Genomic DNA, 15460 nt, shown 5'->3' on the forward strand with positions numbered 1-15460 from the left:
AGCCTGGGCTCCGCCGGCTGGGGTCCCCGCCGCGCCCCGCGCGCCTCCCAAGTCGGCCCCGGGGCTCTGCGGCTTCCGGACAGCGGCGAGGAGGACGGGGACCGTCCGCCGGTCCTTGGATGTTCCGTCCCGGGAAGACAGCAAGTTGTGGAGTGCCCGGGACCGGGAGAGGAGGTGGCTGCCGCCCGCCGGCCATGTGAGTAGAGCGCCCCGCGCCCCGCGCCCCGCGCCCCGCGCCCGGACGGCGGGTTGACCGCGCCCGGCCCGCATCCCCTGAGCCGGGCGCCCCGCGGGCTGTGCCCGCCCGCCGCGTCTGTGTCCGTCCGCCTCCGGGGGGTGCTGCCTTCCCATCCTCTGCCTCCGTTCGCCCGCAGCCGGCCGAAAATCCCCCTCTCCCTGTTGTAGAATGAGGGATCATTGTGTTTCCGTGGGTAGGTGGGTGACAGACAATCGCGGGGGGCTGAAGATGGGTTTATTCCTTGCCTCGTCGGAGACCCGGGCCCCGCTTCCCCACGCCAGCCCCGGCCGGTTTCCCCCAGCCTCCTGGCCCAGACAGACCAACTTCAGCCTCTGACCTGCCTTTGACAATTAAAAAAAAAGTAGCCGCGGGTCTCCTCGGGTGATACCCAGATGTGGAGACTGGGCCGTCTGGGGAGGAGATGGTGAAAGGACAGGGGCAAAGCATTGGCTGTGGACCCTTAAAGCTGGAGTTAGGAGAAGTTCGGGATGGAACTCTAGGGTGGCTGGCTTGTGTGTTTCTGTGTTCATGATAGAAAGTGTGGGAAATCGCTCAGGAGCTTGTTTTGGAAGGGAGGAGTGGAAGTACTGTATACGAACCTGCAACCATTTGAGTGACGGGTGTTTGATGTCAAGTATTAAAGAGCATGGATTACCTTTCCGATGAGACAGTAGTTCAGCAGGAGAAATGATTCCCATGAAATCAACAAACATTATAGACAACCGAGGTACCTACATTAGACAGAACTATGATCAGACACTCCCCAGTACCCAATCAGTAGCATCTGAGAATTCCTGCAGTCTTAACCATCCTCCCCTGTAAAAGAAAGTCTGTGCGTGTGTGACTTATGTTGGCATCTACTCTTTTGATTCATTAGTTCCCATGATTTCATGGGAATCATTTCTCCTGCTGAACTACTGTCTCATCGGAAAGGTAATCCATGCTCTTTAATACTTGACATCAAACACCCGTCACTCAAATGGTTGCAGGTTCGTATACAGTACTTCCACTCCTCCCTTCCAAAACAAGCTCTCCAAAACAGCTTACTCTCCCATAGGGAAAGATTATCGTAATTATTTTATTTGGGCTCAGATAGAGAGTCAGTGCACATCTCAGGGGGCACAGAAAAGTTGCTACAAAATGAGTATGTACTTTCAAGCAAAGTAAACAAACCACAGTATGGTTCATTTTATTTTAATATCCTGAATTATGTTTACTGCCAGTAAAATTGCTACATTACTTTTAATGTGAGTTAGTGAAATGAATTCCCTGGCTTGGCAAATAGAAGTCATGCATTTCTTTAAGTAAATAGCTGTCAGAGTTAATTTGGGAGCATTTGCAGGAGATAAAGACAGGAAGAAGCTTTGAGCGGGTTGGACAGAATTTGAATTATAGAGAAGCTTACAGAGAGAATTAGTTCTTCCCACTTTTGAAGTGTTGAGACGAGTTTGAATGTTTTTTTACTTAAATGTACACACCAACTGTGAAAGTGTTAGCGCTTCTCAAAAAGTATTTAACTTGTAATGTTCCCTATTATTGTTTTAACAGGGACCATCATCTCTACCACAGAGGATGGGAAGTTGATGCCCAGTGAAACTGAGAATCCATTTTGCTACTAGATACTCCCTCCTTTCCCAACTGTGGATTACTGGTGATTTCACACCTTCGCTCACTTCTGCATTTCCAGAACATTGACTTCAGGTCGTCATTGCCCAATCTGGTGAAAGATGGCATCCAGCCTGACTTGTACTGGGGTGATCTGGGCTTTCCTCTCTTTTCTCTGTGCTGCCACCTCCTGTGTGGGCTTCTTTATGCCTTACTGGCTCTGGGGATCCCAGTTGGGCAAGCCAGTGTCCTTTGGTACTTTCCGGAGATGCTCCTACCCTGTGCATGACGAGAGTCGGCAGATGATGGTGATGGTGGAGGAATGTGGGCGCTATGCCACCTTTCAGGGCATCCCCAGCACAGAATGGAGGATCTGTACCATAGTGACCGGCTTGGGCTGTGGCCTGCTCCTCCTGGTGGCGCTCACGGCCCTCATGGGTTGTTGTGTGTCCGAGCTCATCTCCCGGACAGTAGGAAGAGTGGCCGGAGGAATTCAGTTTCTGGGGGGTAAGTGATTTACTACATTTGAGTTGTTTGCCAGAATCCCAAAGCAATATTGAAAATTATATTTCGTTTGTCTACTGAGATTATTGCGCTTGACATTTCCAATGCACAGGAGAAATAGATATGGAATGGCTTTGAGGAAAGATGTTTGCTGGAGTTGCTTTACAACTTAGAGAGTTCTTACTTTCTATACATCCTTAGACTTATGCGTCTTAGATTGGAATATACATAGTAGGACAGGTAGTTTGGGTTTTATAGCTTCTTGTTTTTTATGTCTAACTATAGGCAATCGTATTATTTTTGTCTTAACTAGAATACTTAGTCTTTAGAGGCAAAGGTTTGTAGAAAAATGCAAAAGACTTTTGATTTAATATTGTCATCATAAACTGTTAATATTCCCCACTGGATATAAAATTGACCCTATATCTTAAGCTATATTTCTAAGTAGATATTACTGCTTTAAATGATAGATCAGTTTTATATTAACAACTCTAAACTTAACTATACCTCAAAGATCTCTATAGGCTTAATTACTGTGTTAGGACTCAACCTCCCTGAGTACTTTTGCTGTGTGAGAAAGAAAAAAGTAATACTGTGTTTAGTGCATGCTGTGTGCTTGTCCCAAATGGACTGGATAGTTTCACTAACACTAAGAAAGTTTAGATTTTTTCTTGGCTTTCCTCCAGCAAGTATTGCTTCAATATCTCTGGTCATATGGTTTTAATTGCACTTTATGTATTTTCCACTGTGCTTTTCACCTTCATTCTTCAACCTGACTGGCTAAACTTTTCTGATTTACAGTATGACAACGTCCACAGATAGCGCAGACTGAAGGGAAATAGGAAACCTGGGAAACTTATAAAATGTAGTTGTAACTTCATGACAAAGTAAAAGTCTGCTACTCTCCCACTGGGTATTTTTTTACAATCTTTTGTGAAGAATGCAGAAGAAAACACATGCAAAGTGAATGGTTCTGAGATAGCGTGTACATAGTAGAGAATCCCAGTGGATTATTCCAGACTCTTTAATATGAAGCTTTCAAGTAATGTTTTGTGTGTGCTGAAAATGCAGGTGGCAAAATTTTGTGCTTTGACACAAGACAGGTTTGTTTTCAGTTCTTTAGTTCCTTACCTTAAATTAACTTTGCTCTCCTCAGTTGTTTCGTTTTTTTTCTTTTTTCCCTGTAGTTTTGAGTCTTGGTCTGCTCTGGGGACCCTAACAGTTCTCTCCTTACTGCTTCAGTATTCAACAATGACAAAAATCTTGCCTTTAATATGTATATTTACACAGAAATATATTAAAACTATTAGGAAACATAAAGAGGTTATTGTTGAAAGTAGAAATATAAACACAGAATTGGAAAACTTGTTGATACCACAGATTTTTAGAATAGTACTAATGCCAAGAGTATTTAAACTTTTTTCTTTTCTTTAAGAATCAACTGGATTTGCTATTTGTTTCTCTTGGCTCAGGAAAATGCTTAGGCAGTTTCATTTTCTTCTCTTATGGTAAATATTACTTTCTTTTTTTTTCTCTGTTTTAGGGCAGAGACTGCTATTATTTCTGGCAGAATAGGCGAATACTTACAAAGAGAAATCAGTTTTTATTGATTACCTTTAAACGTATAATGAAAGAAGGCAACAGGAAGTGAATCTGAGACCCATGAGATTTATGCTTCTCTCTCTAAGCTATGTATAGATTTTTTTTTTTTGAATTATATAGAGCTAAATGTTCTACTTTACAGAAGACCCAAGGAAATAGACAATTGGGAAAGTTATACATATTTTAAGATGATTCATGTTTTTCTTTGTGGATGTTTTTTCATGAACTCTGGCTTGGTAAGAGTTAGTTACTGAGACTAAACTAAGGATGTAATTTACTTGTAGTTGGTACTTTTTCATTTCTTACCTTTTTCTCTTATGCAGCAAAAATAATTCTGAATGTGAAACTCAGAAACTTTTTCTAGTTCTGACCCAGTAAGAGTACAAGTTAGTAAATATCACTGTTATCAAAGATAATAGTAAATTTGGAGTTAAGATTAATTTGAATATGGAAAGAGTGTTGAAAATCTGCCAGTAACCACAATCAGATGACAAAACACAATGTTTCAAAGAGAAATTCTCCTGTGTTTCATTTCATAACTGGATTTTTATTTATAAAACTTGTGTGGTCATGGCTTTGTAATTTTTCTTAATTTTTTCATGAAGTGGATGGGTTTTATAAAGACTGCAAAATTTGAAACCAGGGAACACTGTGAATCTCATAGACTATAGTGTTTCAGAAATGTAATCAGCACACAGGGCACTCTGCAGATTCCCTTAGTAAAAATGATTTGCCCAGAAGGGTTGTGTTTAGCTAAAGTGAGGGTTGCTCCAAAAACAACAGGAAACAGGAGAGTGGCAAAATACAGAGGCATCCTGCTTAACCCTGCTGGCTATATCTAGAGTCTGCACATATGGTGAAACATCAGGCAGTGAAAAACCCCTGCAGAACTTTGGAACAAGTTACAGGACAAAGTGTCAACCTTAATTTTGAATCCTTTTGCTGTGGTTGGTTAGAGGTCCAAATGTCATGGGTTGATTGATAGAACAACACAAATGGGACTTTTGAAAATAGACATTTGCGTCCTATTCTAGGAATGTTCCAGGAATTAATGATGATTACTTTTCCTGTGGTAACTTACACATAAACCTTAATTGCTGCCATCTCTGGCTCATAAGGTTTGTTTATGTCATAAATTAAAAAAGAACAGTGTGAACTGACTTTTTGAAACTGACTTTTTAAAAGGGCATGTAGAAAGGCATTAAAAACATAATTATAATAAAAATGTTCACATGTCTAGTATGATAAGGATGCCTTGAGAAAATAGAGGTTTTCATGTTGTTCTTGTTCACTATCAAATTACATGCTTTCAAATATTGTTGTCATCATTCAGGACTTTAGCAGAATTTTAAAAAATTAATGGCAAATCTTCTGATGTATGTAGAAGCTTTTTGATGTTGTGTTTATGTGCTGTGTAACAGGTAAGATCATTGCAAAAACATATAAAAACTGTTTGTAAGTTCTGTGAACTTGTGCTTCAAATAATCAGGACCTGAATGTATAGATTTCATCTTGAGAAATGACTAGTGCAGGACTGAGTATTGTCTTCGTTACTTTTCTCTCATTGCTGAGACAAATTACCCCATGCCCAAAATGAAGGAAGGAAAGGTTTACTTAACTTACACTTTGTGGAGGTTTCAGTCTATACTGGGCTGGCTCCAAGGCAGAGTGGCATGTGGCAGAGGGCAACAGTTCATGGCAGCAGGAAATAGCATAAGCAACAAAAGCAAAAGGGGAAGAGTGCTGGCAAGAAACCTCTTTCTCTCCTTTACATTGTATGCAAACTATCTGCCCCAGGGCGGGTGTATCACTCACATCATAATTCCAACATTGGACCATGAATCAATCTTAAACTATAGAAGCCCACCCCATGACTGCAGGAGGCTTTGGGGGGCATCCACACACAAACCATAACATTCCACCCCTGGCCCCCCAAAGACTCATGTACATCCCTTTACGCAAAAAGCATTTAGACTTGCCAAAGTTGTAACAGTTTCAGCATTACTGAAAAGTCCAAGTACCAAGTCTCCTCCAACTTGTAAGGCAAACTCTTAGTTGCCAGCCCCTGTACAAATAAAAAGTTAAACACTTCCAACATTCAATGGCACAAAATAAATATTTTCATTCCAAAAGTTACAAACAGGGAAATATGAAGCATTGAGACCAAAGCAGTTCCAAAATCCAGCAGGGCTAACATATCCTGCAGTCCCATGTGGAACATCTGAAACAATGTGTGATAAATTGTGAGCTCCAAAGGCCTTACATGGCTCCTCCCCTATGGCACTTCTGGTGGTTACAGCTCCCTGGGCTTCTCTTTTAGGCCTGTTTTGCTCCCCGCTTACAGCTTTCCTCCAACAATCTACAATCCTGGCTTTTCCAAACTTCTGAGGTCTCCACCACACCTTTCACTTCATACTCACAGCTTCACACACTGCCCTCTCAGGGGCACACTGCCTGGCTTCCCAGGCCTTGTGAAGTCAAGGTGGAAGCCTTTTTAATCTCAGAACTCTTGCATTTTGTATGCACCTGAAACCAATGCCACATGGATGATGCCAAGGTCTGCTTGCCACCTGGAGCAGTAGCCAAGCTTTCCCCTCTCTTGGCCATAGGGTCGAGTGCCTGGATCACTGGGCACTCTGAATCCAATTCTGAGGAGCAAATTCTCTATGCCACCAGCATTTTGGAACCTGGTGCAGCTGCCACTGCCATTCTGGAACAGGGCACTCTGTGGCTTTCTTCTCAAAGCAAAGTCTTTCACCTTTGCAGTTTTGAGGCTGCAAAGGGTGGAGACTTGCTGCTGCTTGTGATGCCTTCAGGCGATCTTTTCAATTCTCTTCTTCCTTCTCAGCTATGGAGATCTCCTCAGCCTTATTTTTGCAGTCCACAGCTTTACTTGAGCTTTTTTCCTGGCCAAACTCACAACATTTTAAATCATCTTGCTGGGTTCTTTGCTCTTGATTCTCAACATAAATCTGGCTAAAAGCCCCCAGAAATGGCCATGCCACTGCCTCAACATTTGACTGCCTGGAAATTTCTTCTGCCAGATTAATCAGCCCGCCATCCTTAATCTCAGCATCAGACAAAGTCTCTGGACATGAGCAAAATGCAGACAAACTCTCTGCCAAGCCATAACATAGGTCATCTGGAGTCCAGCACCCATTGCAGTCCTTCTTCCCAGCAGAAACCTCCCGAACCCAGTCTTTACTGGCAGAATTTCTATCAGCCTTCTGGTTTTCTGAGCTCTGACCAGAATCTCCCATACAGAACAGCTGAAAGTGTTTCAGCTCTACTCTTTCAGGCGACATCTCGGAACCTTTCCAAACACTTCCCACAAGCCATTTCCAAAGGCTCTTGAATGACATGGTCAGGTACAGTCACAGCAATGACCCCACTTCTCTGGTTTCAAATTCTGTCTTAGTTACTTTTCTCTCATTGCTGAGATAAAATACCCAATGCCCAAAATGAAGGAAGGAAACATTTATTTAGCTTACACTTTGTGGAGGTTTCAGTCCATACTTAGCTGGCTTCAAGACAGTGTGGCAAATGGCAGAGGGTAACAGTTCATGGTGGCAGAAAACAGCAAAAGCAACAAAAGCAAAAGGGGAGGGGTGGCAGCAAGCAGCCTCTTTCCCTCACTTACATTGTATGCAAACTACCCACCCCTGGGCGGGTGTAGCGCTCACATCCATAATTCCAACATTGGACCATGAATCAGTTATAAACTCCAGAAGCCTGCCCCATGACTGCAGGAGGCTTTGGGGGGACATCCACACACAAAGCATAACAAGTATATTAAAGAGAGCTCTGAATTTATATTATTCCTTGTTTAGTTTGGATGTGAGTCGCATATATGGGTAAAATGGGTGTGGAATGCTAACCAGCAGCAAAGGACTGCTTTACCAGTTTAGACCCTGTTCTAGTCTTAGAAGCCAGGGACACCATCTCCTCAACAGTTAAGTGATAGTTAAGTGATACTGAAGGCAGTAATGATGACAGAATGTGTCTTTGGGCATCACTTTCTCTGTGTGAGAAAAGTATCATTGCCTTTCTAGCTTCCCTCACTGGAATGTCCCACCTGAGCATGTCTTTCATCCCTTTAGGTTGATTGGCTGAGACTCTTTCCTTTCTTACTTTAATACTGACCTGTCATATATTATGCTATGTGGCACTTTCCTTTATATCTGGGCTATTGCAAGTGATAGCTGAATCAGTAATACGGGTTGGCACATTACACTGTAGTGGGCAGAGTGACATTTTAGTGTCTCTTAACTGAAGGAAGTTGCTCTGATTTTAAGACATTTTGGATCTTTTTAGACCAGCTGAAGGAGCAAGTAGGACTTTTTTTGCTCCTCTTTAAATTGCATCTTATAGATTACTAATTACTCTTGGTTCATTTAACTCCCTTGGACCTATGATATATGGCCCTGGTGAGTTCTGTGCCAGCAGTTTTCAGATTTTAAAATGCATTGAAATTACCTGTAAGAATTTAAAACAGAGCGTCTTTGGGGCCCATTCAAATTTCTTTCTTTCTTTTTTTGGTACTGGGAAATGAACTCAGGACCTTGCACTTGCCAGGCAGGCGCTTGTGCCACTGAGCTATATCCCCAGCCCCCATTCAAGTTTCTGATTCAGTAGGTTTGGTGAGGGACCTCATAGTTTGCATTTCTAATAAGTTTCCCAGTGACACCCGTACTGTTTGCTGGAGGCCACATGTTGGAATCCCTATTCTAAGCTAAGTATTTAATATTTTAGAAAATGTGCCCTTTGCTAGATGGCTGACTTTTAAAACTTAGAATTAAGTGTGTCATGACCTGATATAAATCTCTCTTAACTGGGCTATGAAAAGTGTCCCCACCTCTGTGGTTAAGTGTTGGCTAAGTACCTCTCCTTGTTTTTGTTTCCTTTCTCTGGAGTTTTCACTCAATACCTAGAGTCCAGGGCCCTGCCCCAGGGCATGTGTTTGTCAGGTCTGGGTGGAACTCAGGTAGAGGATTTTGAATGATCTCCCAGGTGCTCTAGACCCAAATAGTCCACAAACCAGTGTTACTTACCGAAACCTCAAATTATGCTAGCATTAGTGTGGAGACTTTCACAACTGTTCAGCCAGTATGAACCATTAGACTGTTACATCTGTAGTTGTTATTTTATTGGTGGTGGTATTTGAGTTACAGAACACCCAAACTGCTGTCGGAACATACCTATGAATACTGTGATTGGTTTGTCTTTTATATGATCTTGCTAACCTTAAGTGGTTCTCACCTTTGCATATATACTCAAAAGGCAGAAGGAAAATCGAATATTTTCCATGCTATACTTAGAGAAAGACTACATTTTGACTTACGACTCCAGGTATAAGCGATAAATCCTACCACCATTCCTAACACTGTTTTGCCTCCTTCACTCTGAAACAATATGATGTTGCTGATCTGTGTTTAGTTATAATGTCCTCAGATCCCTGATTTCTTTTCTGCCACATGTATTCAGGTTTTTTCCTCCCCAATTTGGAGTTACTAATTTTTATTTCCTAACATTATATCTCTGAAGTAAATAATAATAATGATAATAATTCTTAAAAATGGTGAAATGTTGGGTTATTCATTCACTATACATGGGCCTATTGTGTTAACAGTTCTGCAATACTTTTTTCTTAGAATGAGTAGATATTTTGAAACATGGTCCAATTCTCCATTTATTTTTGCAGAGAACAGTCTTAGAAAGAGAGTCCTTTGATATTTCACTTCCCTTTGTTACCACTAGCTAACACAGCATAGCTAGAGATTACCCAGGCCAATGTCATTATGGATTACTTAGCCCTGCTAACACAGAGACTGTAAACTGGTTAGTTGTCTTGTAAAAATGTGTTGTTAGTCACAAAGGAAACTGACAGAGGAATGTAGATGCATAACTATTCCCATTATATTAACTTATATCGTATACTAGGTGCATACAATTTGCACTCCACACAAAGCCATTGCTATGCTCTGTCAGTGCTTGAGCGCCAGCTTGGCAAGGGAGGCTTACTGTGAGTGTTGGTTATACTCAGAAAGAATCCAAGCATCAGTTCAAAGCTTTTATTCTTTATATCATTAGAATTGGTCTTATTATTCATTCTCTCTTTTGCTGTCTCTTGCTTTTTCTCTCCTTTCCCCTTCCTACAGTACGGATGTAGAAACTAGGGCCTTTGCACTGATCTGCATCGCCAGCCCTTTTAAAAACCTTTTGGTTCGGTTTTGAAACAGGGTTTCACTGAGTAGCTGAGTCTGGGCTTGAACTTGCAGTCCTCCTGCCTCAGTCTCCCTGAGTGCTGGGAATACATGTACGTACCACCATATCTGGTTTCTTGTTGCTCTCTTAAAATATAATCCTCAAGGAAGATGAATTCCTGAGTATATCAACACATGCTAACAGGAAAAAGCAAAAGAGTTATAGGATAAGTAGATTTGAGAAACACCTGGTTATGAAGGGTTAGTAGACTTCATTACAGCAGAACTTTATCGAGCCTTTAATAAGTGAATGCATATTGCCAGTCTGGGGAGAATGAGTGGGAACACGGCATCAAATGTTTCCCCAATTTCTGTAGGCCCAGAGCCCTCAAGAGACTTGTGATTCACCCTTCATTTCACCGCAGTGAAGCAGGTAATTAGTTCTTCTTTTACAGATGAAAACACTGAATTTTAGAGTGATACCCGAAGTTCTCCCATTAGTTACTGAATTGGCTGTGAATATTATCACCATCAAATTTCAGTGTTAACTGAAATTCTGCTTAATATTTAGAATTCAGGATTTTGACTATCATGGAGAGTAAGTCTTTTAACATACAGGTGACTATCTTGATTGTGTCTTTTACTCTCAGTTTATGTTTCTATTACAGTGGAAACACTGATATATAATATGATGTAGTAACTTTTTATCACATTTCAAAAAAATATATTATAGGTTAATGTTAATAGTACAATTTGTAATAGAAAGGCCATTGGGAAGAATGCCCAACCAAACAAACACAGTGTTTTAAAAAAATTATTCAGCAGAAGGTTGTATGCTGGCCAGATTTTCTAATATAAGTATAATATAATATAATTTTCTAATATAAGTATAATATAAATATTTTCCATTGTGGAAAAACCTTCATAATAATCCTTTAAGACTAAAGGTAATGTTAATTCTGGAGGACACATTTCTTCAATAACAAATCCAAGGACTTTGTGTCCTTCTTTTAAAATGAAGGGTAATGTTCTACTTTGTCAATGTAGATCGATAAAATAGAACTTTTAAATTTCCAGCTAGATCATAATAAAGGAGTCCATGGATTTCTTAAGGATTTTTGAATAGTTATTTTTAGAGGACAGTAGGCTCTCAGTAGAATTGAACACAGCATTGCCTAGCTTTGGTCATTAATATTGCTGACTTATTATTGAATAATTTGGTATCTTTTCTTTTTATGGTAGATGTAACTCCCATTAGTGACTTGTTCTTAGAATGTATGAAGTTTAAATAGTAATGTAAATTCTAGAACTGACCTGCTTATATTTTAGTAAATAATTTATCTTTCATGTGTCAGATTTTTAAGAATTAGAGAACTCTTGGTATTACAATGTCCTAAAACATGTACAACAATATTTTTTGATTAAAAAATGAAGTTCTATTTTATGGTTTTCTGTTTGTCTTATCTCTTCCAATAGGCAGGAACTAGGACATATTTTTCTTCTAGGCCTACAGTGACTGGAATAGTAAATGACACCTAATATGTTCAATTAATATTTGATGTATTACTTAGGTTTAACTTCTTATTAGTGACATGTGCATCTATAGAAAGTGACCATATTCTTCTGTGCATCATGGGAAAATTTCTAAGGGACAATAAAGAAATGCTACCAATGTGATGACATTTAAAACAATGTCCCCTTGGGGCTGGGGATTTAGCTCAGCGGCAAAAGCTCCTGCCTGGCAAGCGCAAGGTCGTGAGTTCGGTTCCCGGTACCGGAGAAAAACCAAAAAAAACCAAAAAAAACCCCAAAAAAACCCAAAAAAACTAATGTCCCCTTAATTGATGTAATTTTAGGCCTTTAAAAAAAGTGTTCTATAGTCATATGTATTGCAAACAGCTGCATAAGACTATAGTTTCCTCTCCAGGCAAATTTTAATAGCTCTGCCTAATTCTGCAATAAAAACATTTGGCTTAACTTTAACATTGTGCTTCACAAACTTACTTGGGAATGGCATGGTCCCATTTATGGTCCTATTTACTGGTAATATGTATTAATATCTCTTTGAATTAATGGTCAACAGAATACAAATTGTGAGTGAAATGCGAAGTTAAAGTATTCTGTAAACCCACAAGATTGGTGGTTATGAGCATTTGCTTACTCGGAGCCTAGTATATGCCAAATAATGTGCTAGATGTTCAGATAAAAATAAGGATACAACACTATTATTGTGAAGCTCCTAGTCTAACGGAGGAAACCAATGTGGGATATAATTACAACCCGAAGGAATTCATGATGCATAACACACACTCCCATGTTTTGCCACAGATGGCAATGACCTAGCCAAGTGTGGGGCTCACCAGCCTCACACAGTGTGTGCCTGTCAGTTCTCCATCCTGCCTTTCCCTGGTTGGCTGCGTGTCAGAAGGGACTATGTTTCCCAGTTGCCTTGACATTGGCATCTGGGTAGGTCTGGCCACAGGGAAGCTCTATTGGAAGATGAGAGGCAGGGAAAAGCCAGGTGATTTCTCCCGCTCTGCACAGGTTTATAGGAGCAGATGTCTCTGCGCCTGGAAAGCTTTGTTCTTCATGTTTACAGCTCCCATCAGAAAAGCACTGATAGTGACGCTATCCTCATGAGAGAGCCCATTCCTTTAGTTACCAGTAATGTCATCCTCTGCCAGTATCATCATTCCATTCTAGTGGATAGCAGTCATTTTCTGCTGCTCATCATTTCTGGGTCCCCTTTTAAAGTCTTGTTTGGCTTGTTATTTCTCTATCATCTGTATAAACAATTGCTTACATTAAATTCTTTATGTTTGAGATAACTTGGATGGTTTCTGCTTCCCTGGGTGAACCCTGGCTGAAACACAGTTCAAAATCATACCTCATCCAAGTAGAGAATGATGACCTGCTGTGAACTTTTTTTTTTTCTTTTAAGAAAATGATCTATGGTATTTAATTGAGGAATGCCCAGGGCCCACTGAGGTGTGAACAAAATGCTGCAGGTCACAGAGGAGTGTTTCCAGGCTGCCTGCAAAGGGTCCTGGCAGAGGTGCTCCCTGTGCTGGGTCTGATAAGCAGGAGACTCCCTGAGCTTTTGGGCAGGAGCATCCAAATCCTCAAAGCCAAAGAGCTGTGAAGAGGTCTGACGGGAGTTCCAGGAATAGCAGCAGATTTCCTCTAGAGTGTTAGATGGGGTGATGCCCCAGGGATAAAAGTGGAGAGGACAGAGGAGGCAGGTCATGAGAGTCTCCCTTTATAGTCCGAGCTGAGGATTCTGTACTTGACTAAACTGAAGCTTGTGAATGGCTGCAGGCAAAATCGGCTAAGGTGCTACATAACACAGTAGTGGAGAGGAGCGAAGATTGATTTGCTCCCTGTGGCCCCAGAGATGATGAAGACCTGGGTGAAGCCGTGGGACAGAAAGAGAAGGATTTTAAAGATGTTTCTGTGGTGGAGTTAAACTAGCTTTGCTGCCACGATGAACATTTTTAGATGAACAGATGAATGAAGGAAGGAATGAATATATCAGAACGCTATTTTCTTTATGTAAGAAAATCAGTATTTTTTCTTTTCTAATCCCTCAAGTTAAACAAACAAAATACAAGTTACAGCAGCTTTTTTTTCTGAGTTATTTTTTAAAAGTAAATATGAGTGTAAATTATTATACAGCTTTACAGTGTGAATATCTCTGATTTTACAGTCTTTTGCCCCTTTTTCAGAGTGCAGGTGTGGGTTACTGACTGCCAGGACATCTGAGGACTTCCACAGGGCACTTTGATGATAGTTAAAGCAACTGCCAGTGTCACTGAACCTTCTTCACCTTTATATGAGTGGGCATTTTTCATTTCTGTCCCTAAAAATACCAGAAATACGCAATGCACAAGTACATAAACAATAATTTTATGTAAGATTGATTTTATACCTCTCATTTTTGTAAACAATTTTGACACTTCTGGTTACACTTTTATTCTATTTGTAAAAATAAATGAATGTTGTAGATCAACATCTTTACAATTGAAAGCTGCTGTCAGTTACCTATAATAAATGGATCCTATCATTTGGCGATATAAGAGATTGCTGTCATAGCTGATGTGAGTCATGTGACAGCTGTGTATTAAGAAAATAAAGAAACTAGTGTAGTTACTTCCTGAATTTTGTCTGTGAATTCACATTCATATTATGTTCTAAGAGTTCAGTGAATTGAAGGCCAGGGAACACAGAACATTCTTTTGTCCTTCTGGGGTAATTTACAGTTCCCATATCTTCATTGTATCAAATTTGCTTAAAAAGCAACGCACCTTTTAGCTTTAAGCTATAATGATTCTGTGATTAATGTAATCTTAATTCAATGAGGAACTCTTAGGTGAGACTCACTGCTTTTAAACTGTGGCTATTTCTGCATATCTTTCCCTCCAGGCTCCAGAAGTTTTATTAAAATCCATCCCCTCGGTGTTATTTGATGAGAAAATCACCTAGATAGACTGTCCTCTCATTAATCTAATATACCTTTCATAGAGGTGGCATAATCACTGGGTGATTTTGGACACACAGGAAGGACCAGGTCCTCATAGGATTCAGAGAGATGTTCCCAAGACCCTCTGTGATACACATGTTGGGTAGGCTGATGAGCAAGGTCAGCTTGTGCTAGCCTTAAGCTCAGCTGAAGACCCTGCATTCTTTCTTGTGAATATCCAGTATTCCAACATCTGTGTGGCTGGGCAGGGTGGGATACAAGGACATGTCCCTGCCTCTTCACCTGCCTCTGCCTGACAACCCAAAGTCTGGTTGTTTCTGAGGCATGTGCACAATATTTTTTTGGGAGACAAATTTAAGGATTGTCCATGTTCATGGCTAGAAGGAAACTACAGTGGAGTCAGACATTACTAGGAGCTTGTATAAGTGGAGTCATTATTTTCTGCTATTTAGCATATAGTGGGACATCATTTTTGTTGTTTTTTTTTCCCTCATTGTGGCTTATTGTGCTGTCTAAATGGTGCACTAATCCTTTTATTAAGACAATTACGTGAGAGACTCTGTAGTCACTTCTAAATAAGGTTTAATTCTCATAATGGTATTTTGAGGAAGAATATTAATTTTCATTTTAAGGGCAGTTCCTCTTAAATGTGTTAGGTGTAGGAACAGAGAGATTTACTCAATGGTGGTGCTTTTGTTTATTTACTCAACACATGTTTTTATGTGGCTTTTATGTGTGCAGTTCTGTTGTAGGCACTAGAGATAAAGCACGGTTCAGAAATGTGTGGTTCTTTTCTACCTGAATTTAAGTTTAATGAGAGACACCAGT

The 15460-nt window shown here is 40.5% G+C and overlaps 2 protein-coding genes across 2 annotated transcripts in view; both read left to right on the plus strand.

Moving 5' to 3' along the window:
- LOC106148860 (translation initiation factor IF-2-like) overlaps positions 1–1878 on the plus strand; it is a gene marked incomplete in the record, with an annotated part of 32390 nt that extends 30512 nt beyond the window's left edge. Inside the window, 2 exon segments of the mRNA XM_013515728.1 lie at positions 1–196; positions 1787–1878. Of these exon segments, the coding sequence (XP_013371182.1) occupies positions 1–196; positions 1787–1857 (267 nt within the window).
- Lhfp (lipoma HMGIC fusion partner) overlaps positions 1863–15460 on the plus strand; it is a 231918-nt gene continuing 218320 nt past the window's right edge. Inside the window, exon 1 of the mRNA XM_013515896.1 lies at positions 1863–2350. Within this exon, the coding sequence (XP_013371350.1) occupies positions 1966–2350 (385 nt within the window). The 5' untranslated portion in view covers positions 1863–1965. The remainder of the gene's footprint in view (positions 2351–15460) is intronic.

This window comes from Chinchilla lanigera, unplaced genomic scaffold (genome assembly GCF_000276665.1).
Source record: "Chinchilla lanigera isolate Chin_1 unplaced genomic scaffold, ChiLan1.0 scaffold00030, whole genome shotgun sequence".
NCBI classification, from domain to species: Eukaryota; Metazoa; Chordata; class Mammalia; order Rodentia; family Chinchillidae; genus Chinchilla; species Chinchilla lanigera.